The sequence below is a fragment of the Dicentrarchus labrax genome, unplaced genomic scaffold, assembly GCF_905237075.1.
Source record: "Dicentrarchus labrax unplaced genomic scaffold, dlabrax2021, whole genome shotgun sequence".
NCBI classification, from domain to species: Eukaryota; Metazoa; Chordata; class Actinopteri; family Moronidae; genus Dicentrarchus; species Dicentrarchus labrax.
Genome location: NW_026136701.1, coordinates 22,252,229 through 22,279,240, shown reverse-complemented (window position 1 = coordinate 22,279,240; position 27,012 = coordinate 22,252,229). Strand labels below are relative to the sequence as shown.

The window sequence follows — 27,012 nt, the reverse complement described above, 5'->3', positions numbered from 1 at the left end:
GTATTTATATTTAATCTTGCCTTCTAGCCTTAACTTTTGACAGTTTTCTGGCCAATTGCTCGCCATGGCTCATTTGCCTTATTTGGTTATGTAAATGTTTCGCTTGATTATCCAACCCCTACAGCAAAAACTGTGAGCCGATCTAGTCGTTTGCGAGACCTCTTTATGATTGGTTTATGATGGCAGTGGTTGTTGTTGTTCCCCACTTGTCAGTGCTTCACTTTGGCCCACACTGAGAGGCTTTTGCGCTTAAGGGGGTAAGACTGCAGTGCACTCCATTGGTTCATTGTTGACAGTCATTAGTCTTATGACCTTCATGTGAACCAGCCTCTGTGGTGGGTATCTCCGCTGTCTCTCTTCTGTTTTGACCAGCAAGAAACCCTCCAGCAGCCCCATCTCAAAGAGGCTCTCCATTCAGAGAAGCCCTCCACATTTTGAAAAAGACATTCCCCTTCTGCACATCTGCCAGCCCGCCTTGTGATCACGGCTGCACTCAGAGCTGTGGCAAACATACTCAACGTTGCAGAAAAATTAGACATGGCTAGAGTTGACAAGAGCCTCTAACATCTCCAGCTCGGGATGCCTTCCCAGACTGATTATCCCTGGTCTTTTGAATGTGTGCTTGGTATGTTTTTTTTTTTTTCCATCCCATTGGAAATAATTCTATGTCAAAGAAAATTACAATATCACAGAAAATATGCTCTGTAAATTTCTACGGGTGTCTAATGACATGCCCTAACCAAATGCAGCCGAGGCCACTGTCTCTACCCGTGAAAACAAGCTTGATGAGTTATACAGGCCGTCAGTTGAGATGGTTTCATTCACACAGTGGCTGAGGCCTGAGGTACTTTGCGTATTCAGTCATCTCTAATAACACCAATTGAAATGAAGCCTTGTCCACCTCAATATCACTAAATTGCAGCTGAGGACTCGTGTATAATTTAGCAAAAATCTGTAAATGGCTCTACAGATCGAGTTTTCTCTGTTTCTCACTCATACCTCTTTCCCCCCCTTTCGCCCCTCTCCTCTACCTCTCCTCACTGTATAATTTAGCTGCAGATAAGCTCTCTCTTCCCTACATTAGTGTGCTATACCACTGCCAGTTGAGGGACTGGGGGCCTTCGTTCTATATGTGATACAGTTTCTCCCTGCCAAGCTCAGCCGCTGCCACCGTCACTCGGTGCTGACGAGTTTGGGCGCTTGCCACATTCTGCACCTGCCAGGCTCATAAAGAATCCCCCTGTTTCTCAGGGGCCTGAAGGCAGGATCTGCCATAATTGTTAAGGATGTCGCGATTTAGACATTCAAGCCAAAGCTTAGACAGTTGATGGCGCCAACAAGTTGGCAGATGGTCCATTTTGTTCAGCTGATCCGTCAGCGGGGTATTTGAGGTGTTAAGATATGAATGAGTGGTTGCGATTTATCACAAGTGGCAAGAATTTCTGCTGTGGTCTCAAATGTAAGCAAAAGTCGATCTGTCGCTAAATACTTTGGTGCTGTCTCGGCCAAGAGCCCCCTCGCAAAGCAGGTTTTAGCACAGGAAAGCTGGATAAGTAGGCTCAATAAAATAACAACGTGAAGTGGACATCCTTGCCGAGTGCCTCCTCTTCTTACACTCTTATCATATATTAATTCCCAAGGGGGGGTTGGAGGAGTCAAATCATACCTGATATGGTTTACACTTCATGTTGAGATTAAGTGAATCTAGCTTGTGTGTTTGCTGAAGCTGGAGGAGCACTGCAGACCATTAATTTGTGCATGCATTCACTATTATGATGCCAGCGGCTAAATTAATGCATATTTATGACATGTGACAAAATGATGGAATGAGGCTTTTGCAGAAATTCCACTCCAGCGTGTCCTCTCATTCACACCGCCGGCTCTTTTCTCATTTTCTCCCTGTGTCTGCCGCCGTCTTGCTCTCATGTTTGTGCATCTTGTCCTCATATCAACCCGTCTATATATAGCGGGTCTCTCCCCACACTCTCGTTGTCTGTGTTACTGGAAAAGTGAGGAGTGGGCGCCGCACTTTGAATACACAGCTTTGTCTAGGCTGGAGGAGAAAACGAGGCTGAGAGAAAGAAAGGGAGAGGCCGGAGAGGAAGAAAGCGCCATTGACAGACGGGCAAACACCAGTCAGCCCCTGTCCCCCTCTCTCTCCATTGTCTCTGAGTGCTAGACGTCAGCAAACGACAAGAATCTGAAGAGAGGGAGGACAGAAAGCAAAGAGTCGGGGCTTTGTTTGGGCCGCTGGCCTCAAACCCGGTGAAAGTCCAGCGAGAGGAGAAAGAGGGGTGAGGGGTGAGGGATGGGGATGGAGGAGAGAGCACTGGAATGACCTCGCTGCAGGATCCCCTTCATCCCCTCCTCCTTCACTGTAAACAGACAGAAACGGGCCGAGACAGCCTCCCACCATTCCCCATGTAATGTTTACATACGAGCAGTGATCACATACAGAGCAACTGCAGATGGTCATGGTTCCCTGTCACACACACCCCTCGCTCGCGCCTACATGCCAAGCGTTGATTACCATCCCCTCTCACAACACAATCTCATCACAGTGAGGGTGTAATCTAGCACATTACATTCATCACGGCGTAATGCTGTGCAGAGTTTGCAAATTTGCCCCAAGTTGCCCATTGCTTACCCAATTAATTCGCCAGCTACTGTACGGCACAGGTGCCTTTCGCCTGTACGTTTCTTGCACTTGAAACGATAATGTGTGTAATTTGTTTCAATGAGGGCTGAAATGGAGAGAAGTGACAGGAGAGGTGGGGGTGGGGTGGGGTGGGGTGTGTGTGTGTGTGTGTGTGTGTGTGGGGGGGGGGATGTGAGGAGAGGAGGAATGGGCCGGGCCGGGCCTGGGCGAGGGGTGTGGTTGGGTATAAACCCAGGGACAGTGGGTTTTCTGTTGTTGTCCTGTTTTGAAGCCCTCTGTCCTGGCATCCTTGCACCCCTCCACTCGCTTTCTTCCTTTCTCTTCCTTCCACTCACACTCCCTCCAGAGTGGGACTCTTCTTCGACTGACTCCTGTCAGGTCTGCAGCATCAGTCTTTTGGGAGCTCCGTAGAAGCCAGAAACCATGCTGACGTTTTTGGCGCTGGCGTCGGTTGTCCTCCTGGGAATAGGTAAAAAGAAAGAAGCTTCTTCTTTTTCCTTCTTTTTTTTTAACTTTTATGAAGTTTTATTTTGATGAGGTGTCAAAGAAGCCCATGCTGAATTCCATTAATTGAAAGTGAAAATGTAGAAATGATCTTTCCACTGATGGTGGGGTTAAAGGTTAAACGAGAATATGATGAAGAGGGGCTTTTTCTGTTTTCTCCTTCAGTGCTTAGCTGAAAACTGATGGACTTGATGATAATAAAAAGGGTCAATAGGTTTAGTGAATTAATTTATCTTACACTGAAATGTAATATCTCCCTTTTCACTGGATCAATACTAAACTGAAGCATTTTAATTCATATCTTTATATTAACTCATTGATTTGAAGCCATTACAAGGTCTAGAGGATATTGTTCATCCTCAGGTGTGTTATGGCTCATGCTTTATAAGAGGATCAATCATCCTCTCATAAAGCAGGTGTCTCTAACCTTGCAAAGTCAGAAGAGCACTAATATTATGGCTTTTTAAACTGAGGGTTGGCAGAGTTTTTGCTCTCTGTCAGGCTGCTCTCTCTGCTCCCCCCTCCTGTCAGATATTTGCAGTTTTTGTCAGAATTTTAATTAGAAATGTCAGGCGTGATTTCATTGACAAGTTTCGCGGGGTTGGCTGCACTAGCACGTTCACTCAAGGACGCTTGCAGTGAAAGCTGTGAACTTTACTCTCCGGGTGTTAAAAGAGGCAGAAAGCTCCAGGACAATTAGGGGCATTAGTTTGAATGTAGCTGTGAGAATGTTGTAACTCATGGTTGCCCATTCACATGTTTTAAGTGAAACTGAGCAATACAGAAATGATGTTCCGGGTAATGGCAGGGGTCTGTAGTTCACAGGGGCTCGGCTGGTTGTTTGAGATGCGGAGAGCATTTTCGAGGGAAGTAAAATATTGATTTTGCAGCCAAAACCAAATTAACATCGATCATTAAATATTATTCAAGCATAAACAGTGCAAATGATTAAGCCAACATAATCCATATTAATGGAGAAAATGATGTTCCCCATTGACTTTTAGAGACTAGCACCAATATTCAAGTAATAATCCAAATATTTACTGAGTGCATCTCTGAATCAATGGTGGATCTGACACCACTAAATGTGCAGTTTATCGCTGTGTGTGTCTGGGTCCAACTGTGATCAGAGTTTAAGAATGTAGAGACTTGTGGCAGTCAATTCAGTGTATTTAGATCAAAAGCCTAACAAAACAAAGATATATGTAAGGAGTGTGGTGTGTCCACTCATGTAGAGATATGTTTTGTTTGTGTTCTCTAACAAAAAGCTCCTGCAGGTTGCATTTCTGATCGTTTTCTGCCGTGAGTGGTAGTCAGACAGTGTAGTTAAGGTAATATTGAACCAAAAGTATCTTGAACTCATGATTTATTTAGATCTGTGTGTTATTTAGATGTTGTGGATGGGTGTGTTTGTCTGTGAGTTAACCATATCCACCTGCTGTGTGTCTCCCAGTGCCTGAGCAGTCCCAGGCCATAGTGATTTACACCGGCTGGGAGCGCCACGCCCTGGTGGGCTCCGACATCCGGCTGTCCTGTTCCTTCTTCTCCTGGCGCTGGACCTCTGAGGACGTCACCTTCTCCTGGACATACAGACCTGATGGCTCCCGGGACAGCATCTCTGTAATGCGCACACACACACACACACACACACACACACACACACACACACACACACACACACACACACACAAAATACAAACTGCATGCTGATAAGCGTGGTACTACACAGGTTTTACTATCATCTGATCATATCATCGCACTGTAAAGTAAATGTGTTGTTACCAGACAGTTTGAGGACATAAAGCAATCAGTAAATCTCTACAAAATTAAACATTTGTCACGTCCATGTTAAAGCTGTGCTCGAAAAAGCTCTACAAAAAGTTCATCTTTAAGCTCATTGTTTTGGTTTTCTGTCAAAAAGCTCTGATAAACCCACCGTACAGTTCCTGTCCAGATACAGTTGGTGAATATAGTGTTGAGCATTTAGCAGCTAAAGAGCCAAATATTCATTATAAATCATTAAGGGGGGGGTACAGTAGGGGTAGGTTCCTTCTTGAAGTTAAACTTTTTTCACGTACAACAAGCTTAATAAACTTAATATTTTAGAAGAGAAATACAAAAACGTCTTTTGCTGCCACAGAAATGTGGACTTGCCAACAGCGGTAGCGTCGACTACCAAAAGACTTTTTTGTTTTCACCCTCTCTGTCCCTACCAGGCACGAAGAGGAACAAAAACTTAGTCAGAGGAGAGGGGGTGGTGTACTGATGTCACATGGCGTGACTTTTGGGTAGTTCTCGCAACTATATTTAAACAAACAGAAAGTTAGCTATTCAATTTGGGATCACTTGTGGGCTTGGTTTGTGCAGCTGTTGTATCAGGATCTCTGGATTTAAACGTGACTCATCATTTCCACTACAGGATGGACCAATTCATAAATTTGGTGTCACTCTTGGAGCACCCTCATTGAACTGATACTTGCAAATCATCAAAAACACATCCTGCTTTAATCTGATGAATACCTGACTGTGGAATATCTAGAATGTCATCACACACTTAAGTGCCGTATTCACTTATTAACTTTAAAAGGAGGAAACAACAAGTGCACAGAAACTTTTTCTCCTAATCCTCCCCCCCCTCCTCTTCCTGCCTCACCTGCCTCCTGCTCTTTAATTTCACTCTCTCTGCTCTTATCGTCCTGCCATCGCTCTAATCTCTATATCTCCCCGTCCTGACTGCACCTCCCTCTGTCCAGCTCCCTTAATCTCCTCCTCCCCAAGCCTGCCTTCTTTGTCCCTCCCCTCCTCTCTCATTATCTCCTTCCCTCACCTCCTCCGCTTTCATCCGTCTCCTGCAGTGCCCTCACTTTGAAACTAGATTTCTGTTCTCTGTCTCTTTTTTTCACTTATCTTCTGTCGCTCATTTCTTTACCCGCCTGGACAGATTTACAGTTTCATATATCTGTCTGTTTTCATGGTGCATTTGTCCTTTTTAAGATGTTGCATTTTATTGGTGACTTGTTCATGTCACGTAAAAAGGCTGTGTATAATTCATGGATGGCTTTCATATGGGTTTCACAGGCCTCAAAACTTCAATGAGACGTGTGCTGAAAATTTAATCGGTTCCCACAAAATCAACCACATTTGACCTTGACCTTGTGGAATCTGGGGCATCAGTGCCTACCCCTGCTTACCCCATCACCCCATTTGCACCCCTCTGCCCATTTAGGCTTCCCAAAAAATCAATTGGCCTTTGTTCTGGCTGTCATCTGCCATTTAAGAGGACTTTTTGGTAGGGCTCGGTATTGTTCAGTGTGTCGACACTGACAGTCCTGAGTTTCGGTATAATACTAAAACAATACTATTTTCAACCCCTAATTTTTCAGAAATGTAATGGTTAACATAAAAACTCTTTCATAAAAGAAAAAGGTTAAAAATATGACATGTTGTCTAAACAAAAGCACAAGAAAATTTGGATTTAAAGCTGCTCAAAACAATGGATCAAATGAGTGTTATGTGATTGTCACCTCACTCTGTAGTTTTACCTCATCCCTAAGAAGTGTTTTAAAACCTTTCAGCTCATTGTTTTGGTTTTCTGGCCCTTAATTTGACAGTTTTGGTTCACCCTCTATGAGTCATTTCAGCTGCAAAAGGCAGCTGTTTCAGTGAAAAAACCAGACCTACACTACCTGCCTGAGACTAAAAGGCAGACGGACACAGTGGGTGAACACAGTGGAACATTTAGAAGCTAAAAAGCCACAATTACCCTCAAGTGTTCATGGAGCTAAAGGAGTAAATGCTGAACTTCACAAGGTGGACTGAAGTATGTCCAAATGAATGCCAATGTATCCCTGCATCTATGTCTACATTTTGCCATGTCACCTTTATACCGCGTATTGGCCAAATAAATCACTGATTGCTCGTTTAAATCCGAAGTTATCTGATCAAAGAACAAGTACGCAAGATTACCAATATAACCAGATTTCATTTCAACCTTCAGACAGATCAATACTCAGTGCTACAAACGCCAACAAAGGTTTTGTGGTTTGATACCCAGCCCTGCTTGCAGATCACTGCAGATCAGTGCAGACCAGACTTTTTGACTACACTACAGGGTGCAACAGCTAGGAGTGCACTGATTGGGAAATCTTGGGCCAATACCAATGTTTAGAATAACAATCCGCAGAGGAAAACAAAAACAAAAAGATAGACAGAGATAAGCATCACTGCCTTGTTGCAGATCAGTCTATTTTTCTTCTCATACATGATGTGAGACACAGAGCTCAACAGCTGTTCGCTGTCCGTGCTGCTGTATGGAGCACATCGGTATTTGTGTGTAATTTGTGCCAGCGCTGGAAAACAGAGGTGATTATTTCTCCAATATACAAGTTGGAAATAACCAGCACAGCATTTAGTTGGCACAAGACTGAGGTGACACAACAGATAAATATCAGCCACTCATATCGGTGAATGCCATCTTATTTGCTGATAGGCCGATGTCAGTCAACAAGGTCAATATCGGCCCATACCGAGGTGCAGCCAATATATCGGTGCATCCCTAGTGACAACATACAAATACCAAACAGAAAATGCAGAACACTTCTGCACAAAAAAATGCAAAAAGGAAATGCATGCCATCATGATGACTCCATATGCATAAACTAGTACAATGTCCTCACTGCCCTTTACAGATCTTCCACTACACTGGAGGCGCCGCCTATGTTGACAACAAGGGCCCATTCAGGGACCGGGTGGAGTTTGTGGGGAACCCGGGCCGCCGTGATGGCTCCATCCTGATCAAGAACCTGGATTTCAACGACAACGGGACCTTCACCTGCGACGCCAAGAACCCCCCTGACATAGTGGGCCGGCCCTCCAGCGTCCGCCTGCTGGTCTTTGAGAAGGGTGAGATGGGAGAGAGTACAGTGAGTCCTGTGGGGGTTTCTCTGTAAAATCAAATTCCCCAGTATGTAAAGTCTAATGCCTACATTGTCTTACATCTGTGTCTGCTCATTAGCTTTCCACTGAGCCCATATGGCATATTTTGGTGAATTTTTTTCCCGTCAGAAGCCAACTGTTCTCAATTGTTGTTATAATCATTCCAAACTCTGAAATTAATCTCAATTTGCGCTGTGCATCAGACTAGAGCGAGTGCTGTGTTCAGACCAGTCGCTGCATTTCCTCATTTAGAATTCCTCGCACCTCCCGTTAAATGAAATCAATTACAATTTTATCTCTTTCTCTATTTGAGATTGCTATCACTGCCTCCCTTTCACTTCTTTTCTCCCCCCTCCTTGCATTCTCTTCCTAGTTCTCTGTTCTTTCACCATTTCCATTGTCTTCCACTGTCTCGTCCCTTCCCCCCACCTTCACCCTCCATGACACTCTCCCTGCTCTCACCTTTATTCTACCTTATCTCTCCTCCTCTGCATCTCCTTCTCTGCCTCCGCTGCACTTGTATTCTTCATCTTTCATTCAACCTTTATTTTACCTTTGTTCTCTTCTTTCATCTCTCGTTCCCTTTCCCTCTATCTTTGTTCCTCGCCTTCCTCTCCCATCCATTTCCCCCCTCCAATGACAACATCTTTTCTTCTCCCGCTCACTGCTTTACGGTTTCTCTTCCTTCATAACTTCCTTTTTCTTTTGAACACTCTCCGTCACTTGCTTCCTACCCTTCCTCCTTTTTATCTTAAATTTTTCTTCTCTACCTTTTATCAAACCTGACTTCCTTTTCCTCCCCTCCGCCCACAGTGCCCATCCAGGCTGGTGTGATCACAGGAGCCATCATCGGGGTGGTGCTGGGCCTGCTGGTGCTCATTGTGGTCATCTACTACCTGATGAGGTTCCTGGTGGCGCGCCGCGTCTTCAGCCTCAGTGTCAGGTCAGTGACCAGCCTGTGGCCGGCGGCGCTCTGCCAGTCGGGTCTGTGCCAGGGACTGGAGCTCAAGCCGGAGCCCATCCCTGGCACCGACACCTGCGTGGCCAAGCTGGCATAGCTGCCATGCCACGATTTGATTTGATTTGGTTTGGTTTGCGAGATTTAGATTTAAATTTAGTCAGCTGGAAAGAGACAGATAATGATCTCTCATTTAGATTTAATCTAAAAACCAGTACTGCATAGGTCCAAAGCAAGATGATTAAAAGTGGTGAAGCGAAGGTTTCTTAGTGGGTAATCCACTCGATCATGAAGATGATGGATCCATCATCTTGCTTTTACCTATCCAATCTTATGAGATCTTAACGCTTCTAGCACCTGGGGGCTGTGTTTGAGACAGGGCCAGTAGATTAAGTTGATGTTCTCTTTATGATGGCTGCCAGGCAATGCTGCCCTGTGACCACTGGAGGGAGAGATAGATTCGACATCCTGACATTGTCTTTCTTTTGTCCCCTCCAGCAAACATGGCAAGAAAAAGAAAGAGGGATCACAGCAGAGACAGGCAAGTTCCTTCCTCTCCTTCCTCCAAATCCCCTCTTCTTCCTCGTCTTCCTCCTTTCCTCACACACTCCATCACATGTACCCATCCAGTTGACAACACCAAATGCAACAGCTCGGTTTGCTGTCATATTCAGGCTCAAAATAACAAAATGACGACAATAGCGGTGTTTGAATGTTCGTTAAGCTCATGAAACATGTTGTCAGAAGGAATATTCGTCTATTCTGTAGCAGGGCCGCCACACAATAGCACACATCCAACATGACAGTGCATAACAGCACAGTTTCATAATCGCATTCCCCCAATGCCAGACCAAGCAGCTCCAATATGTCCGCACACTTAGTCGGCTCCGCCTCGAAGCAACATATCAACAACAAAATAACATGCCATTCAAACTCTGCCTGGCAAACACTAATAACAGTGTTCAAGCTGTTAAAATTCTAGTGCCATCTCAGCATTTGAGGTGCTTTAAAGCCGGTACTGTTCCTCCTCTCTCTCTCGTGGCCCTCATGCCCCCCCTTCAGCTCCCGCAGGGGGGCCGAACAGCACGGTGCAAGTAAACAGCCACAGGGCAAAAATCAAACCAGCGACTGTGAAATGGCCGAGGCCATGTCGCGGCCTTAATGCTATTGTGGTAGTGAATGGAGACTGTGATTTGCTCGCAGTGGGGAAATGGACAGAAGCTGCTGATTTCGCTCACTGGGAGTCAAATGAAAATCACTGGGCCTATTATGGTCTGGGCTGTTATCAGTGGTTTTACACTGCTGCACGCCAAGGATTTTGGGTGTTTTTTCCCTCTATTCCTCATGGGAGTGTGATAGCCTCAAGTGGTGGATTAATCAGACATTTTGGTGGCTTGTATTCTTTTGTGAATACAAGCCACCGGGGCAAGTTCTGTTTGATTACTCCGTGGTAATGTGGGGGCTGGATGGTTGCGGGGGTGTATTGTAATCCACTGTATGCTTTCCATGCTGATAATATAAAAAAGGGGAAGTCAAGGGACTTGAGTTCAAGGCGTTTTTCAAAATCAAAAATCAGCTTTTAAACGAGAGACACGCAAAGATATCAGAGGCGGCAGATCAAAGGTGCCATTGTGACAGCGAGTCATTCAGCCGCAGGTATAAACTAACATAAAGACGAGGCGGCGGCGGCAGAGGCAGCAGGGTTCTGCCGGCGGTTAGGAGGGCGCCATCTTGCCCCTGTGGCTCAAACCTATGGGGCGACACCGGCAGCGAGGGCCAACCCTTCCTCCTGCCTCAAACAAGTGCGCTCATTCTCATCTCCCCGGAGCCCCTCTTCCTCCCTCTGTCTTCTTCTTTCCTTTCTACTGTCGTATGATTGTCAGGTTACTCTTGAGCTGCAGTCAGTTGCTCTCAAGTGCCTGCGGCTGGTGACAGTGCATATATGAATAAATAACCCGCCGCCAAAAGGACACTGAAATATTTGACAATGTTGTCATTTACAGTTACTCTCCTCCCTGCTAGTCTTGGCTTGGAAGAAAGATATACAGAAATAACAGCTATTCCATCTGAGCTCACACTCCCTTATTTTTTATTTTTATTTATTTTTCTTCCTCAGAGCTGGGTCCTCTCTTGAAGCTACGCCGCACAGAGAGTACTCATGGGATTTTATAGTGTGCTCATAAGTGGTTGTTTGATCAAATAGCCCTTATTAGGAGGCTCTGCTGACACAACACAATTTTGTATCGGCCTCACCATCTTCGTTACTTTCTCTTTGCTGGGCTTGCACTACAAATCTCCAAAAGGCTGGGTGGGTGAGGGAGTGAGTGAGACAGAGAGACAAAGGAACCCTGTGGTGTGTGCTACTCCCCATTAGGTGGAGTTGTGAGAGAGGAGTTTACCCCGCAGCCACACACACACACACACACACACACACACACACCACAAACGCAAACGAAAGCTCACAGGAACGAACACACACATACTGTACTGGAATGATAATTGAGTGCACTCGGTATCGATCTGAGCACACACACACACACACGACACAACCCACCCATTCTTTTTTCCATCCCCCAATTGCCTTCCTCCCCCCTCACTTCACTTCACTTCACTCCCTCCCTCGCTCTCTCTCTCTCATTCACATTCCTTTTATCCGGTCCCCTGTCTCCCTCTCCTCAGTCGCAGCCTCCTCCTCTCCTTCCCAACCTCCCGCCTCTCCCTGCCTTTGACTTCCTCACTGACCATGAGAAGCATCTATCTGTCTGTAATTCCCCCTTTCCTCTTCCCTTTTTACTCCCTCTCTTGCTCTGTCGATCCCCCCCCCCACCCCCACCCACCCCACCACCACCACCACCACCACCACCACCTCCTCACTCCCTTTCCAGTTTCTCTCCTCTCACTCCTTAGGTCTTCTGGGTTCTGATCAGCCTCGGTTCTGGACAGAAAATCACTACCTCTCACTCCTCATCTACCTCTCAATCTCCCTCCTCACCTGTCACTGTCTCTTTTTAGTATGCAGCACGGGACACAGGCACTTTACCTATCTGCCTCCCTACCAGTCCCTCCTATTTTGCCACAGTACCTACATTTCCTTTGAAGTGTGTGCAGCCCCTGTAACAAGGGTGGTTCTGCATTCTGCCTAAGCAGGCTTGAGTGTGTTTACGAGGCAGCACTGTCATTAGCGTGGGAGCTCTGCAATACAGTGCACCAAAAACTGAGTCCGCTGTGGGATGCATAATGGTAAACAATACAATGATGTATGAGAGAATGTAAGTATGATCGAAAGGCAAGGATACCGGATGGACTGCTCAGCTTCCCCGTTGGAAGTAGCAGCATTCACCTCAATTGCTGTCCTATTAGAGTGGGTGCTGCTTTTGCACAGAGCATAATTAAAGATGATACATTTCTAATGCAATCAGTGGGGTATTATTAGTCGAAGCTTCACTGGGTAGAAGCAGCCTCTAGTGTGCTTTCCACCGTTGACTGATTTGATGTATTAGAGGAAGTATTTCAGTCTCCAAAACTCAGATCCAGCAGGATAACTATTCGCTCTGTCTGTCCTTTGTAACACTTTACAGAAGCATACTGGCCAGTGTGGAGAAAGTCAAAGTACACAGTATTGTGAAAACCATTACATACTGTATGAGTGGAGTTTCATTAGACTCCATCAGGGCATTATCGTGCACTTGTGATACTTTGCAATAGGTTAACTCACAGGTTAATGCACTGGAATACAGCTATTGTAAAGTTAAGTGTTACCTTGACCTTGTCTCCACTCTGTCCAGTCCATCTGATGGATTTGTTGTGTTCAAGTGAAGCCTCACTTTACTTCCTTTTTCCTCCTTCCTCCTCTTCCTTTTATAGATTTCTCCTTAGAGATGTTTTAGACACTGCACAGACATTATACAGAATGAGTGGGAGTGAATGTCTGAATTATATAAGTACTCGTTCGAAGGGTATTTGTTGGCCCTTTTTCAAAAAATATCACATAGCCAGTCAAGCAGGTCCATCCCTGACCATAGCTACAGCAAATTGATCTAGAAGATCTATAACTAATTATTTATTCCCCTGTAAATGTCAATTATTTATTTAATAGCCCAATATTATTATTTTTGAACAAATATTTCAATGTAGTTCTAAATGTGATGGGGTACCGTGCCTTAAAGTCTAATTGTGTCAGAGACCCAGTATGCACTGATGTGTTCATTTGCAAGACAGCCAGCATTTACAGTGGGTGTCTTGGTGTCTAACTAAATTTGGTTGAAAGGTGAAAGCTGTGAACAAATTTTATTGTCAGCAGGAAGAGAGATGCGTCATCTTGTGTTCTTGGTCCTGACAAGACTTTACATTTCTACATTTTATGCATTTTGACAAATTATGCACAAATACACAAAGAAAGAAAGAATAAAATAACAATCATTAGAATAACAACTAAGTGTGAGGTTAAAAAATAAACTTATGGGCGTAATGAGTGGGATTTTCCTATAAACAATGTATAGACGTGAACAAAGATGACTTGTGACCCACTAGAAGCGAGAAAGTAAGTAAAGCTTTATTTATATAGCACTTTTTAAAGCACACAGTGTGTGCCGGTGTCTGTATCTGCAGAGACCTTGCCCTTTTCCTGTATTTCTTTGATTATTTAGCTTGTATTTGGGACATTCCTAGACGCAAATCTTTGGATAGTGCGCAGGATGAGAGGTCAGAAGGAAAAACTTAGCGTTAGGTCACTGTCTTCGTCTCTCTCCTCTGCTCTCTCTGTCTCATTGGCATATACAGAGCTTCTGGTCCCCGCGAGTGTTTGACCCATTGACGGTAGATCTTATTTGTGTAAAGTCTACGGTTTGACCAAGGGCGTGGGCGGGACTGAGCTACACACACAAGCAGATCAGAGGCCGAGCAGAGAGGATGAAGCGTGGCTTTGGCTGCGTTCACTGAAAATCCGGCAATGTGGTTCCTTCCCACAGGGCTGTGCAGTAGTGTGGCTGCAACCTGTACCTGCTGAAATGAATTCAATTGGATTATTAATAATTAAACAGTTAATCTGTAACCTGAATATCAGTCACCTTTTGTTCAAATACATAACATTTGTATCTACAAGTTGTTTAATTAATACTTTGTGGAGACTTGAATGACACTACAAAGGAAAACAAGCTATTTTGACTACAAATACGATCAAATGTAAAGATATCAGCACAAAGTATGTAGAATAGTCAGATCCCAATAAGAACCCAATCTGGTACTCTGTGTGTGTGTGTGTGTGTGTGTGTGTGTGTGTGTGTGTGTGTGTGTGTGTGTGTGTGTGTGTGTGTGTGTGTGTGTGTGTGTGTGTGTGTGTGTGTGTGTGTGTGTGTGTGTGTGTGTGTTATTGATCAATTGTCACTCAGTTGTCACAGGTGTATGGAGGCTGTCTGCCACTGTGTCCCATCCTAACGCATGGTTACCTGTTTTGTCACCCCCTTACAGCTCTGGACACCGCCCCCCCTCACTTGCTACCCCCTCCCCTAAAAGGACTGTCTCTCTACCTCCTTACCCCCTATCTGTCTCTCTGTATGTCTGACTCTCACCTCCTCCTCCTAAATGTTTTTTTCTCTCCTCTTCACACAGCTCCACCCATCCTGCTAACCCCATCTCTCATCCTCTCATCTCTAATGCACCCATCTCACCCCTCTTTCTTTCCCTCCCTCCTTGACCTGTCTCTCTCTCTCTCGATCTATCTCCCTCACACTCCTTTCCTCCTGAAGTGACTCTCCTCCCCTGTTCTCCGCCCGACCCCCTCTCCCTCCTCCCCCACAGGGCCCCGTGCCTCCCGCCGACCCCTCCAAGGTGAAGGCGGCCGCCTCGGAAAAGAAGAAGCAGGAGTCACGCAAGGATAAGAAATAGGATACGGGGATGGGCTGGGGCGGGCTTGCCGGCCGGCTGCTCCAGCCCGTGCGCCAGGCGGTGGCGAAGGCCCAGCCCAAGCAGCAGCAGCGAACCGTAGTCAGAAAGACAGAGAAGGTGGGGGGAGGAGGGGAGGACCACTCGGGCCGGGTGCTGATGACCATCGAGCTGGAGCTGACCCGCAGAAATGGGGAGGAAGGGCCCAGTGGTGAGGGAGGGATGAGGAGGTCCAAACCGCTTGGCCTCCTCTCTCGCTTCGCCGACCAGCTCACCTTCAAAAAATAGACCAATAGGGAGGCGGGGGAGGCCATGGGGGGAGGTAGCCATCGACGATAAGAGAGTGGGAAATCCACTGAGGAGAAAGCAGGAGAGTTAAACCAGAAACCTACTTTAGACCCACCACAATGCCAACCTGAGTCCCTGAATAAATAAGTCAAATCATATCTGCTCTTGTCACAGGCTGATGACTGTAGACGCAGCTATATGGGCCGAGATCTAAGATGTCGTGATAATCTCTTACACCAGCCGGCACCCGAGTACTTTTGTCAGGTCATAAGATATGCCATTTGAAGCGAGACCCTAGGACGGCTGGGTTTGATAACAAAATCTAAAAAGCCGCTCCCTGGGTTTTGCCTTTCTGGTTCCTTTCATTGTGATCCTATCCACCGAAAAAGCTTTCTCCAAGTGCGTCCGATACGCATCACAAATCCCAAGCTACGGGGACAAGCCAATTTGCTCTTTTTTTTTTCTGAGGCGCCGTGTCAAACTCTAACTTTCTCCTCTCACACTGATGTTCATTCTTTTTCCTCTCCTGTCCTATTACTTCCTCTTTCACTGTGATTTTTCTGACTTTCTTGTTAATTCAAATTACCGAAGTGATTTATATGCTAACTGCTCTATCCTGTTTCTCTTTCTCTCTCTTCTCTCACTTCCCTTCCCTCTTTTCTTCCTTTTCTTTCTCCTATAGATAAAGGTCTGACTTCTCCATGACTGCCTCCACTCCTCTAGTCTGCTCCCTCCTTTTCTGCCCAGCCTGATGCAACCCCCATTATTTCCCATTATCTCTACTCTTTCAAGACAGCACTGGCTGTAAGAATAGTCCTACTATATCAGCGGCAACAGCGTCAAATAATTTTTACAGCGTCTCATCGGAGACCCTGTATGCACTCATTGGGCAAACTGTAAACTGTTCAAGGCCTAACTACGCACATAACATCCCGAAAGACATCCCTCTGTGTTTAGAGTCCCCCGAATCCTCCCCTTAATGTTTACGACTCAATCACACACACTGAGCGGAGCTGTGAGTGCACTCTGGACTTCAGATAGAGAAAAAGAGAGACAGAGAAGGAGAGGAGAGCGATAGTGTGAGAGAAATATGATTCCTGCTCTCAGCCGGCGTAGATAGAGGTTCAAGCCCTCCAGCTCGGGGTGATTCAATCCTCTCACATTTGAGCTAATGGAGGTTGTCGCTGTGTCCCTGCCCTGGCTAAAGGGGGCTATTTCTGGCCCCATAAGAGCGTTCGGGCTTACTGTAACAGCTGCACATTTTTTAGCCAACAGGGGAGGGAGGTGGGGTGGGGCAGAGAGAAAGAGGCGAGCAGGGTGGGTAGGGGGCGCCTGCTGTGCCGTCTGTGCCTGAGTGCGTGAGGCTGTCCGCTGTTGACTCGACGGCCGGCGACTGATAACCTGGAATGACGTCACGGCCCCCCACCCCGAGGGCAGGCGGACTCTCTCTCAGGAGTCTGACAAAAGGGCTTACCAGGAAGAGGTGCAGCTTCCGTGCTCTCAAGAGGTTATTTTAGGTCCAGTTAATCCACCCGCACGTTTCTTTCTCTCGCCAACCCAGGGCTAATTATTTAAGCACGTGCTGGTAATGAGATATCTCTCTCTACATCTTCCTCTCTCCCTCCCTGCCTCCTCTGCTGTCTTCAGTCCTCTGTTATTCACTTATTGCTCCCATCTTGGGATTCATCTCCTCCCTGCAAACCTCTGTTTCGTTCTCTTTGTCCTTTTAGTCTTTGGCTTCCTTTATCTCTTCCTCTTCTTGTCGTCTAGTGACTCTGCACTGCATTATTCCCCCACAGAAAAGGCCTATACACAATCCACTCCACTCTTTAAGCCTCTCCTTATCTGACTGCCAGGCCTACAGCTCAATGCTCTGCTCCTCTTTTCCTCTCTCTTCTGTCCTTCCTCCTCCTCCTCGCCCTTCTTCTTCTCTTTTTCAAACTCGGTGACGGACATCTCTCTCCCCTCCTTCGGTCTTGCCCAATGATCGACAAACGCCCTCTCAATTGCCCTTCAAAACGCCGCCTCCCCCAAAGGCATGTCCCCTGCCAGCCCGCCTTCCGTCCTTCCTCCGACCCCTTACTGTCTTTTTTTCTGCTGGTTCAAATGCCAAAATGCTCTCCTCTGCCCCTCACCGGCAAAGGGAGGAAACACATGGGCAGAAATCCGCCTTTAGTTCTCACTGGAGACGCCAAACAGAAACTTATAATCTAGCTAGCTCTCTTCCGGTCGCAAATACGATGCGTGTTTTATGTATATGTGTGTCTTGTTAAAAATTAGATTTGATATAAAGCAAAAAAAACAACAGTATGTCACCCTAAGTAAAGCAAATAATGTTTTCTGAGACATTTTTTACATGTGTAAACATGTAAGAACATGTTTGTCAAGGCACGGAAGAAATGTAATTATATTCGATGGAATATGTCATTATATTTCTGACCTTGTGTGTTATTGAAGGTACTGTGTGGCTGTCTCTTTGGTGCACATTTTATTCCGAGACGAAGGGAAATCGAGGTTGTCGTGCGGTGTCGGAGAGATGAGGGGAGGATAAGGGTTCGGTTAGCCTCAGATTCAGTGAGATGTGGCTGGGGAGAAAAAAAAGGGGAGGAAGGTGCTTGCTGTGGGAGAAAGCTTTGGAGGAAGAGACTTATCTGGCGTGTTAAGCCAAGCCAAAAATCCATATGTATCACTACAGATAGAGCCTGCTCTTCCCCCAGAGCTTTCTTTTAAAGGTGCTCCTTCCCCAACCCTGAGCCAAAGATGGATTGCGATCTGCGTGCTTGATATGCAGGGTGGATAGTAGACTTGAATGTTCCTTTAAAATTCATAACTGGAATGGAGGTGCTAAAATCCACATCTTTATAACTGGAGATCTGTTTCACTAGTCGCTGTTTAACTATCCAGTCAAATGGATCAGTTAGAATGTTTTCTTGTTTTTCCGCAAAGCCACACAGACACCTGACATAAGACAGACAGCATTAAAATGCCTTTAAAAAGATGTTTTATATGTATTATGAACTGTATTAGTCATAGTTGCACAATAACCTTCCTTTATTTGAAATGACTGGAGCTTCTTACATTTTTTTTTCATTTATTTTAATGCTTGTTATAATTCAAGAGCACTAACAACTTTTGATGACTCTGTATAATATGTTGTAAAGAGAACGTAAATAAAAATAAAAGCCCCAAGCGCAGCTGTCGTCAACAGAAGACAAAGTAAACCCAGCTGAAAATGTCTACAGTCTTCTTTATTTCAGTTCCAAGTCCCAAGCATTGTTTAAATCTGTCACGAATGTCTCTGCCAGTATTTACTTTCATGAACTTTTCAAAGGAAGAAAGTCCTTCCAAAATGAGATATCCACCGTTTTTGAAATATTTCAATACTCTAATGGCTGGCATGAAAGTAAGACTCATGAAGGAATAGGACCAGCCGTAGCCTATTAGTTATCTAAAGACGTTTGCATACACAACAAGAACATTTTTACAGGACGTAATCTGCAGGTTTTAAATGCTGAACAATGACCATCAGGTGTTTTTCTTTTAAAAAATAATTTGGTTTTGGAATTAAACTTTTAAACTGCTTCATGGCAGAAGGTGAGGACTAAAATGGTTTCACCTCATCCTGCCCTCTGTTACCCAACTACCGAAAATTAATAATGATGAACTGAAAATAAATGCTCGGTGACCGTTTACAACCTTTTCACATTTACAGAGTGACAAAATGAGATATTATTTTCAGAAAGGCTTAATTTTTTCTGACTTAACTTGCAGGCTGGGTTCAGTGAGCATACATAACCTTTTCAGAAATGCTCTGCTTCATATTCAGGCAGTTAAACACACACAGTACAACCACAGTCTTTAGACTGATGCCCGCTGACCTGCGCAGCTACAGCACCTGAATGCCTGGCTGAGGGGTGATGGTGTGCAGGCGTGCATTTCTGTATGAGCGTCTGTTTTGGTGCTACCACTCGGAGTCACCGAAGACAGAATTGTTTAAACTCTACTCAAAGTTACTATGTGCAGAGTTCATTTCATTGTGGCACCTTTTTTAAAAGAGACTTACAGATAAGCCTAACCTTAGATGAGAAGATTGACACCACTGTCACGTCTGAGTCTATAGACCGGAAGCAGTGGGAAACTGCTAGCCTGCCTCTCTTCTGAATTATATATGCCTAGCAACACTTCTAAATCTCACTAATTAACATGTTATTTAATTTTGTACACAAACAGATATGTAAAAATGGTAATTTGTGGGTAAATTGTGTTCTTGACGAACAGATGGAGGGTGAAGTGATTTCTCAGTGTCATTATCACTACGAGATGGGCGACTGCATATACCACTAATTACCATTGTTACCATTTCTGTTTCACGAATTAAACACGAGAGAGAAGTGTCAATTAGTGAGCTATATAGGCAACAGAAGACTATTTTTAAACTTTGGATAGAGCCAGACCAGCTGTTTCCCGCTGCTTCCAATCTTTCTAAGCGCCAAGCTAGGCTGAGCACAGGTCGATATAATCTTCTCATCTAACTCTTCAAACAAGCATCTTCCAAAATCTTGAATGGCTTTCTGTCCCACCTATACATGGTGGCTATAGGTCCAGCGTGTAGGATTTAGTGGCATCTAGTGGTGTAGTTTCAGCCCCCTCGCTTCACCCTCCACTCGGAAGCACAAAGGAAAAACTACGGCGCTTGCAAAACCTCTTTAGTTTCAGGTTTAAATTCAACTGTTCTGGTAAACCTATTGAACTTGTATGGCTTATCTTATAGTTTCACTCAATGTCAATAAAAAAAAAAAAAAAAAACATTCATAAAGAGATCATATGTTTTATTTTTTTTAACAAGGACAGGCTGAACTGTACAGACAAGAGCAAAGCAAACATCCTTGGAAAATGGAAAGAAACCTTGAAAAGCAGCACACTACAGTGGCTCATGCGTACATCAAAGCATACAGCTCAGGAGTAGAAGCATTGCAATGTAGGAAGGCTCAGAATGTAAAATCAACAGACTGGCAATAGTGACAAGACATTTGGTACTTCTCTGACACGGGATCATTCGCTGCATCTGTTGTGTAGGCGCACTGGTGATGACCCGCCTTATGTTGTAAATATGTTGGACTTAAAGCTAATTGCAGCGCTGTAGCTTCTGGCTACGATTCATTTAGAATTTAAAGCAGAAAATATACATATATATATATATATATATATCAATAAATACATGTAAATAAAAATGTTAATCTTTAAGAATCAATTAACAAATTGTGAAAAACAGCTGAATACACTGCTTCCTTTTTGGGGCTAATTTTCGGTCCCTCAATATCTCGTTTGTACTGTATGTTATGCAGCGTTCAAGGTTTCATTTGTTGTGTTGACAGCGATGATTGATGGGCTGTTGTTTTCCATGGAGCCCTGTGTGCGTGTGTTGTGCGGGGGGGGGGACACATTGAGCAGGTGCAAGTACACACACAGAAACCCCCCTGTGTGTGAGAATGTGTTTTGTTGGGAGGGGTGGTGGAATTGTGGGGAGAGATGGTGTATGTGTGCATGTGTATGTGTGTGTGTGTGTGGGTGGGGGGTTATATGGCTCAGGTTACTCCTGACAGGAGGGAGCAAGAAGAGAGGGAACGGGATGTTTGGTGTGGGGGTGCCAGGCCCAAAAAAAGCCACCAGTGTACTCCACAAGTGGGGGCGGGAGGTTTCAGCTGTGGCGAGGCCCCTGAAAACTGTCCTTCACATTATAACCTGCCGACGTCTGGACGTCCAGCATGGGGAAAGGGGTAAGTTCTCCTCATTTTTTAAAAAACCTTACAGAAATTGTTCTTCTTATCTCTGTGAGGCCTTCCTGTCATAACTGAATGAATGAACATGACTGCGACGTTCTGTAATCCTACTGTAGCTTGTGTACAGTAACAGCATATGGCTTGGACATGCATCATGGAAAAATACTGAGATTTCTAAATGCGTCTGCAGGACTTGATGTCTCTGAGCGTCAGAATGCCTTTCAAAGACAGTAACATCTTAGGATGATTGCTTTTCTCCTCAATAAGTTTCTTCCCGGCTTGCTGTTTACTTGGATAATTACGTAATTTTGTTTTTATTCTCTCCATCAGGCCCATTCCATTTAGCTTTATGGGAGGACAGGCTGGTAATCTTCCTCACACACAGTAGGGGGAAATTGCTATGCCAGACACATTTCAGGCACTCCACCGGCTCTGTGCTCCCTCTTTGGCTCTTTTTGATTACTTTTTCACTGTGTCACTTGCTCACGCTCTCCTCTCATTCTCCCCGTGTATCCCTCCTTCACTGACATGCACATGTGCTGCTAAGAGGAGACTGACAGCGGCAGATGATTTCCATGATGCACCATTCTTCCAACTGTTCATGACACACACACTCTCACACTCGCACAAATGAGGAACTTGCATTGTGAGGAAAAAATATTTTCTCCTCCATATTCAGTGAATGGTTTGCCAATACTGCCGTGAGATTGAAATGAACCAGCATACACAAATCCATTGTGCTCACACTGATGTTGTAATACGTGGCTCGGAATGTAAATGGCTAGGTACAATGTGGCTGCAAGCATGTGACTTTTCCCACTTCCTTCCTGTGGAGGTTTGGGACGACAGCCTGCGGGCCTGATGTATGGTTATCTCTCCCTCTCTTTCCCTACAGTGTGGTGCCGAAAATGAAGGGAAGAGGAAGAAGAAGGAGAGGGACTTGGATGAGCTGAAGAAGGAGGTGTCCTTGGTAAGGAAAACAAGCTGTCACTGCTCCAACCCACACTCACTCTGCACAGTGATTGATTCCATCGCTGCTGCTCCCAAACGATGCCCAAATAACGTTACGCCAAAGACACAAAGGTTATTTAACAAGGCTGTAAATGAAAACAGTGGCCTGTAAACAAAATGGCAATCCAACCTGCTTAGTGTAGTCGGTTGTATATGAGTTCTATGCCAGCCTGTCCCCTCCTATCTGTTCTACCACCCTGTGGCGGCTCTTCTTTGTTCTCAGAAATATACTGAATAATTTGTGGGCCACCAACAGTGTAGTGCAGAGTTTTTTGTCTTGTGCAGAGCTGTAGCTCTTTGAGGTGCTGTCAAAACCCAGCCAAGCGATGCCCATGAAAACTGGGGTAAGTTTTGCTGCGTGCAGTATCTCTGATAAAGCAGCTCTTGTCAATTATCAAGTTGGCCTGTGACTTATTAAAGAGAAGAATTCCTTGGATACCGTCAACACTTAGGACTAGTTTTTGATTAAGTGCTGTATTTTACTTTCATCAGTCTGCCTCATGTGCTTCTCCAGCTAGTGATTTCCTACATTTTTTGTCCCAAAAATCCTATAAACAACCACCAGACAATGGCTGATCAATATTGGGTGTAGGAGCATATAAATAAAGTCTAACTTGCAAACTGTTTTGTGAACACTGGGGTATGTCGGTGATTGTGGCCAAATCACTCGCAGCTACATTTCATTGTGGCCCTCTGAGGCTTCTGTTGGTGAGGAAATTGGTGGATTTCTGCCTGTCTTGTTGTTGAGGGAAACGGGTAGCCCTTCATTCTGTGGAAATGACACCATCCTGACAGCTGCTGCTTGCTGAATTTTTTGTTGCTACAGTACCAAACTCCATTTTAGCTACAGTGGAAATATCTCAAGGTGACATTTGGCAAGTTGCATAGGAATGATAACACAAATATGCCACACGAAATGACAAAATGAACCCATACACACAACATTCAATGCTGAACTCTTAAAAAAGTGTTTCAGGGTGGTTTCTTTTTGTGTACAGCAAACCTAAAGTTTTGAATGGGTCACATTTTTGCCACTGGAGAACAGACAGTGTGCTCACCTCTAGTTCAGCCCTACTTGTAGATTCAGGAGGAGTGGACATCACTCTTTGACCTGTTTGATCTGTCTTGAGGAATAAATCATACATATATAAAGCCCCTGAATTCTTGTCAGATGCAGAGGATAAAGTCTTTTTTTCAGGAAGATGAAGGTGTGGAATGCATCAGTGCTACGCCTTAACAATATATTTGACCAATTCCCTGGGCAGTTATTATACTTCCCATTACATCTGCACCATACTGCTTGAGTAGTAGAACGTTGAATGTATTGCTGTAAAATAATATATCAAAAGACACTGGCCAATTAAAATCACTCTGATTCTGGTTACTGTTTCTGTTCCACTGAAGCACAAATGAAAAAGGAATATTTTATCCCTGCAGGACGACCACAAAATAAGTCTGGATGATCTGGGAAAACGCTATGGAGTGGACCTCGCACGGGTAATGACACACAAACACAAAGGCTGTCATTCACACTTGCACACTTGCACACAACAACAAAGAGAATTCCTGTAATATCTCCTCTAGAGGGTGTAATCTCTGGTTGCCTGTACTGGAAAGCAACATCCAAAGTGAGACCACGCATTGCTTTGGTCAAGTTAGATCCACCGCAGTGTCCCCAGCTCACCTTGAGCCTCATTCATCTTTAATCCCTCAATCACATGCACACACACACACAAGCGCACAAACTTTGATGCAACAACTCCGACAATCCCATAAACAAGCCAATACAAACACATCACAAAGGTCTTTACGCTGTAACCACATTTGCTGCTTACCTAAAGGTTGACATTGCAGGTGTAGTGAAACAGATTTTTATCTTTTTAAGATTAGTATTTGAGAAATACAAGCTGGGCTGCTCAAAAAAATATCACAAGCTGTAAAAATGTCAAAAACCTGCTAAAGCTTGAAAGAGAAAATTATAATTAAATTATAGAATTTAGGTGTTTACATGGATTTTCTGCAAATCATATTTTGACACTATTAGGCATAAAATCTGTAAAAAATAAATAAATAAAAAAAAAGTTCAATAAAGTTACATCCAACAGTTCAATGGCATAAAACCTTAGATGAGAAGAGTCACCCAGTTTATTATACTTGTCGTGTTAAATAGGCCAGGCAGGAATACTTGATGTTCTGCAACTATAGCAGTAAAATTACTTTTTAAGCCACCGGTGAAAATGGGGCCATTGTGTTGTAATAAGATTCCTAACGCATGCAGAAAGACATTCATTCCTAAAAATTGCTCTCCCTCAGGGTCTGACCAGCGCCAGAGCTGTGGAGATTCTGGCCAGGGATGGTCCAAACGCCCTAACCCCTCCCCCCACCACCCCTGAGTGGGTCAAGTTCTGTCGTCAGCTGTTCGGCGGCTTCTCCATCCTGCTCTGGATTGGTGCCATCCTCTGTTTCCTGGCCTACAGCATCCAGGTGGCCACGGAGGACGAGGCACCCAATGACAATGTGAGAAACTGCCTGTAAAACATGCACGCATACGTACTAGAACACACCTTCCATATTAATCACACACACACAGACATGCAGGTATGCAAAGACAGCTACAGTTATAATTCAGGTACAGTAGACTTAAATAAAGATGTAAACAGGGGTATATACATGCAAACACATACAATTCTACCTGTATGCATCTACTATATATTCATCTGTATTTTCAAGCTGCACGTTTACATAAATACATATGCAAGCAGACAAATAAACCCACATTGTACAGACTCACATACAGCACATATGCACACCCTTAACTCAATTCAAATTTTAATGTTAACTCTAAACATAAGTGGTAAAAATGTTGCTTACAATTTGTCCTTGTTGTAGTTGTCTAGTATCACAATATTAATAATAATGTATTTTCAACATTGAAATATAAATTATATGCGATATGCATGCAAACTCACACATAAAATGATCAGTGTGTAAATGCAATGCACTCTGTTGTAATGTTCTGCATTACATCAAACAAAACACTTCACTTGTGTCGCATTTTTATCGAGGCTCTGAATCAAGTCGCTGATTTAAGTCACTGAAGTCGGCCGCAGTCGGTCCCAGGGCTGTTAGTTAGGCAGAAGGATGTGCAGCCCGGAGGGGCCCACTTTTATGATCTGTTGGCATATCTTGATTCATCTCTTGACATTCCCATCTATAAGTTGTTTGTCAATTTCTCCAAAGCAATCTTCCTCTGAAGGAGCACCTTTAGAAAAATGTAGGTTTCTTTCTTGCTATGTATAAGAATACATTGCACTGTCCGTTTTAGATGCAAATATACACTGAAGGGGTGACGAGTACAAATAATACTCGACGTGGTGACTTTATCTTTTACTTTATCTTTTTTTAAAAATCTGTATCCTTTCACATTTTGTGTGCATATGTGGACATTTCTGAATTAAATTATAATTAATATAACAGACCTTTTTCACAGAAGCCACTTTCATATGAAATAGTGTGGTAAACACCAATGACACTAATTATGGTCGTGTTCCTTCAGGTCAAACAGAGTCAGGCTGCTGCCATTGTGCATGTTGGCTCACTAGAAAGCCTCTGCTACACTAAATGGAATGGAACCTTAATTAGGATGTATAATGCCTGTAAGCCGGTGTAATATTGGGCCGGACTGTGTAAGAATTTCTTCTAAGAATTCTTCTTCTGTAACTTAAGCAATTCTTAAATGACTCATTTGTTTTTAACTATAAGTTCTGTCATTAACGTGGACAACGTTTTTGTCTAATTATATCTCAATATAATCATCTGTCATAATTCCACTTGACATCAAGAAAGGGTTATAGAAGTTATTTGAAAGCCTTACAGGTATAAATATACACACACAGATACATTTACTATATGTACGCATTTCCTAATTGAAACCAAATCCTAACTCTAATCTTAACTTTAAACCACAAACCAGTCAAGTGTCACAATACTTCATTTTGGTGGATTTTACTTGCCCTTTTTATTTTTTATAATATGACCTTTACTGAACCAGGGTGGTGTCTTGAGATCTAAATCTCCTTTCCGAGAGTCCTGGCCAAAATGGCAACACAATTAGGTCACATGAACCAGCACAGAGCCAGCATCCATTAAAGGAAATAGTATAAAGAATGATGAGGGAAAGGGAAAAGGAGGAAACCTTAAGGCCATTAAAATAGGAAGTAAAAACATAAAAAGCATTTAAAACCCATTAAAACACGCCAGGATTTGGTCCTCATTATTAAAGAAGAACCACACAATGAATCCCCACCCACCCACCCCTTATAGAGTGTGACGTAAAAACAACCGCTGACACTGGCATCATTCCTGGAATTAGCATGGATAAATACTCAGACCAACCGCTGATCAAATGGAGCCAAGCAGTCATCCATACTGCACTTTATGGCTCTGAGTCATTATGCAATCATCATTCAGCACTCTCCAAACCCCAGACAGCATTAAGCCCTTGCATAATATACAGTAACATACAGTAGATAAACACATGCACATGCACACACGTGATAACTTTAATCTCCCCACGATTTAATCTCTACATTCAGTAACCAGTATGTACAGCTGGATGCTCTGGTGAGCTACTTCAAAGCCCAGACTGCCTGCAGCTTTGGCACTTTGAGCCTTTGCATAATGTACAAGCAGTCATTTAAGATGAAAATCCACCATAACAGAACTTTACACATTGCTGTTGTCGGATTAAAACCTAATTTTCATTATTTTCATGTGTTCGAGCTGAAAGATTCCTTTGTCTTCTACGGGTTTAGAAAATGTTTTAGCATTTCCAGGTCTCTGAAAGTGCTGCTGAACTAACACAATTTACTGCCATATTTTAAAATGAATGTTTGCAATCTGGAAATTAAGCATTTATTGTCTCAATCCTTTAAACTTTGGTAGATTCAAATGTGACACCTGCCCGTGCAGATGTTGTTCCTATAGTTCTCTACAAC

General features: G+C 44.0%; 2 protein-coding genes across 6 annotated transcripts in view; both read left to right on the top strand.

Annotated features, from left to right (window-relative positions):
- Positions 1–27,012, top strand: part of LOC127365551 (sodium/potassium-transporting ATPase subunit alpha-2) — a 101,614-nt gene that overhangs the window by 46,912 nt on the left and 27,690 nt on the right. Inside the window, exons 1-4 of one of the 2 annotated variants that reach the window (XM_051403737.1) lie at positions 20,902–21,001; positions 21,900–21,974; positions 23,453–23,512; positions 24,329–24,532. In XM_051403737.1, coding sequence (XP_051259697.1) covers positions 20,990–21,001; positions 21,900–21,974; positions 23,453–23,512; positions 24,329–24,532 — 351 coding nt within the window. In that variant the 5' untranslated portion in view covers positions 20,902–20,989. Of the gene's footprint in view, positions 1–20,901; positions 21,002–21,899; positions 21,975–23,452; positions 23,513–24,328; positions 24,533–27,012 lie in introns of those variants that run through there. The other variant, XM_051403727.1, reaches the window with a different exon arrangement.
- mpz (myelin protein zero) lies at positions 2,911–18,449 on the top strand. 4 transcript variants are annotated; one of them, XM_051404002.1, is made up of 7 exons: positions 2,911–3,128; positions 4,617–4,783; positions 7,852–8,065; positions 8,912–9,041; positions 9,555–9,597; positions 14,853–14,882; positions 15,907–18,449. In XM_051404002.1, the coding sequence occupies exons 1-7, from the start codon at positions 3,083–3,085 to the stop codon at positions 15,916–15,918; spliced, it is 642 nt and encodes a 213-aa protein (XP_051259962.1). In that variant the 5' UTR covers positions 2,911–3,082; the 3' UTR covers positions 15,919–18,449. The 4 variants fall into 4 exon arrangements, with proteins under 4 accessions (XP_051259962.1, XP_051259973.1, XP_051259944.1 ...); XM_051404013.1 differs by lacking the exon at positions 14,853–14,882; XM_051403984.1 differs by having other exon boundaries at positions 14,853–18,449.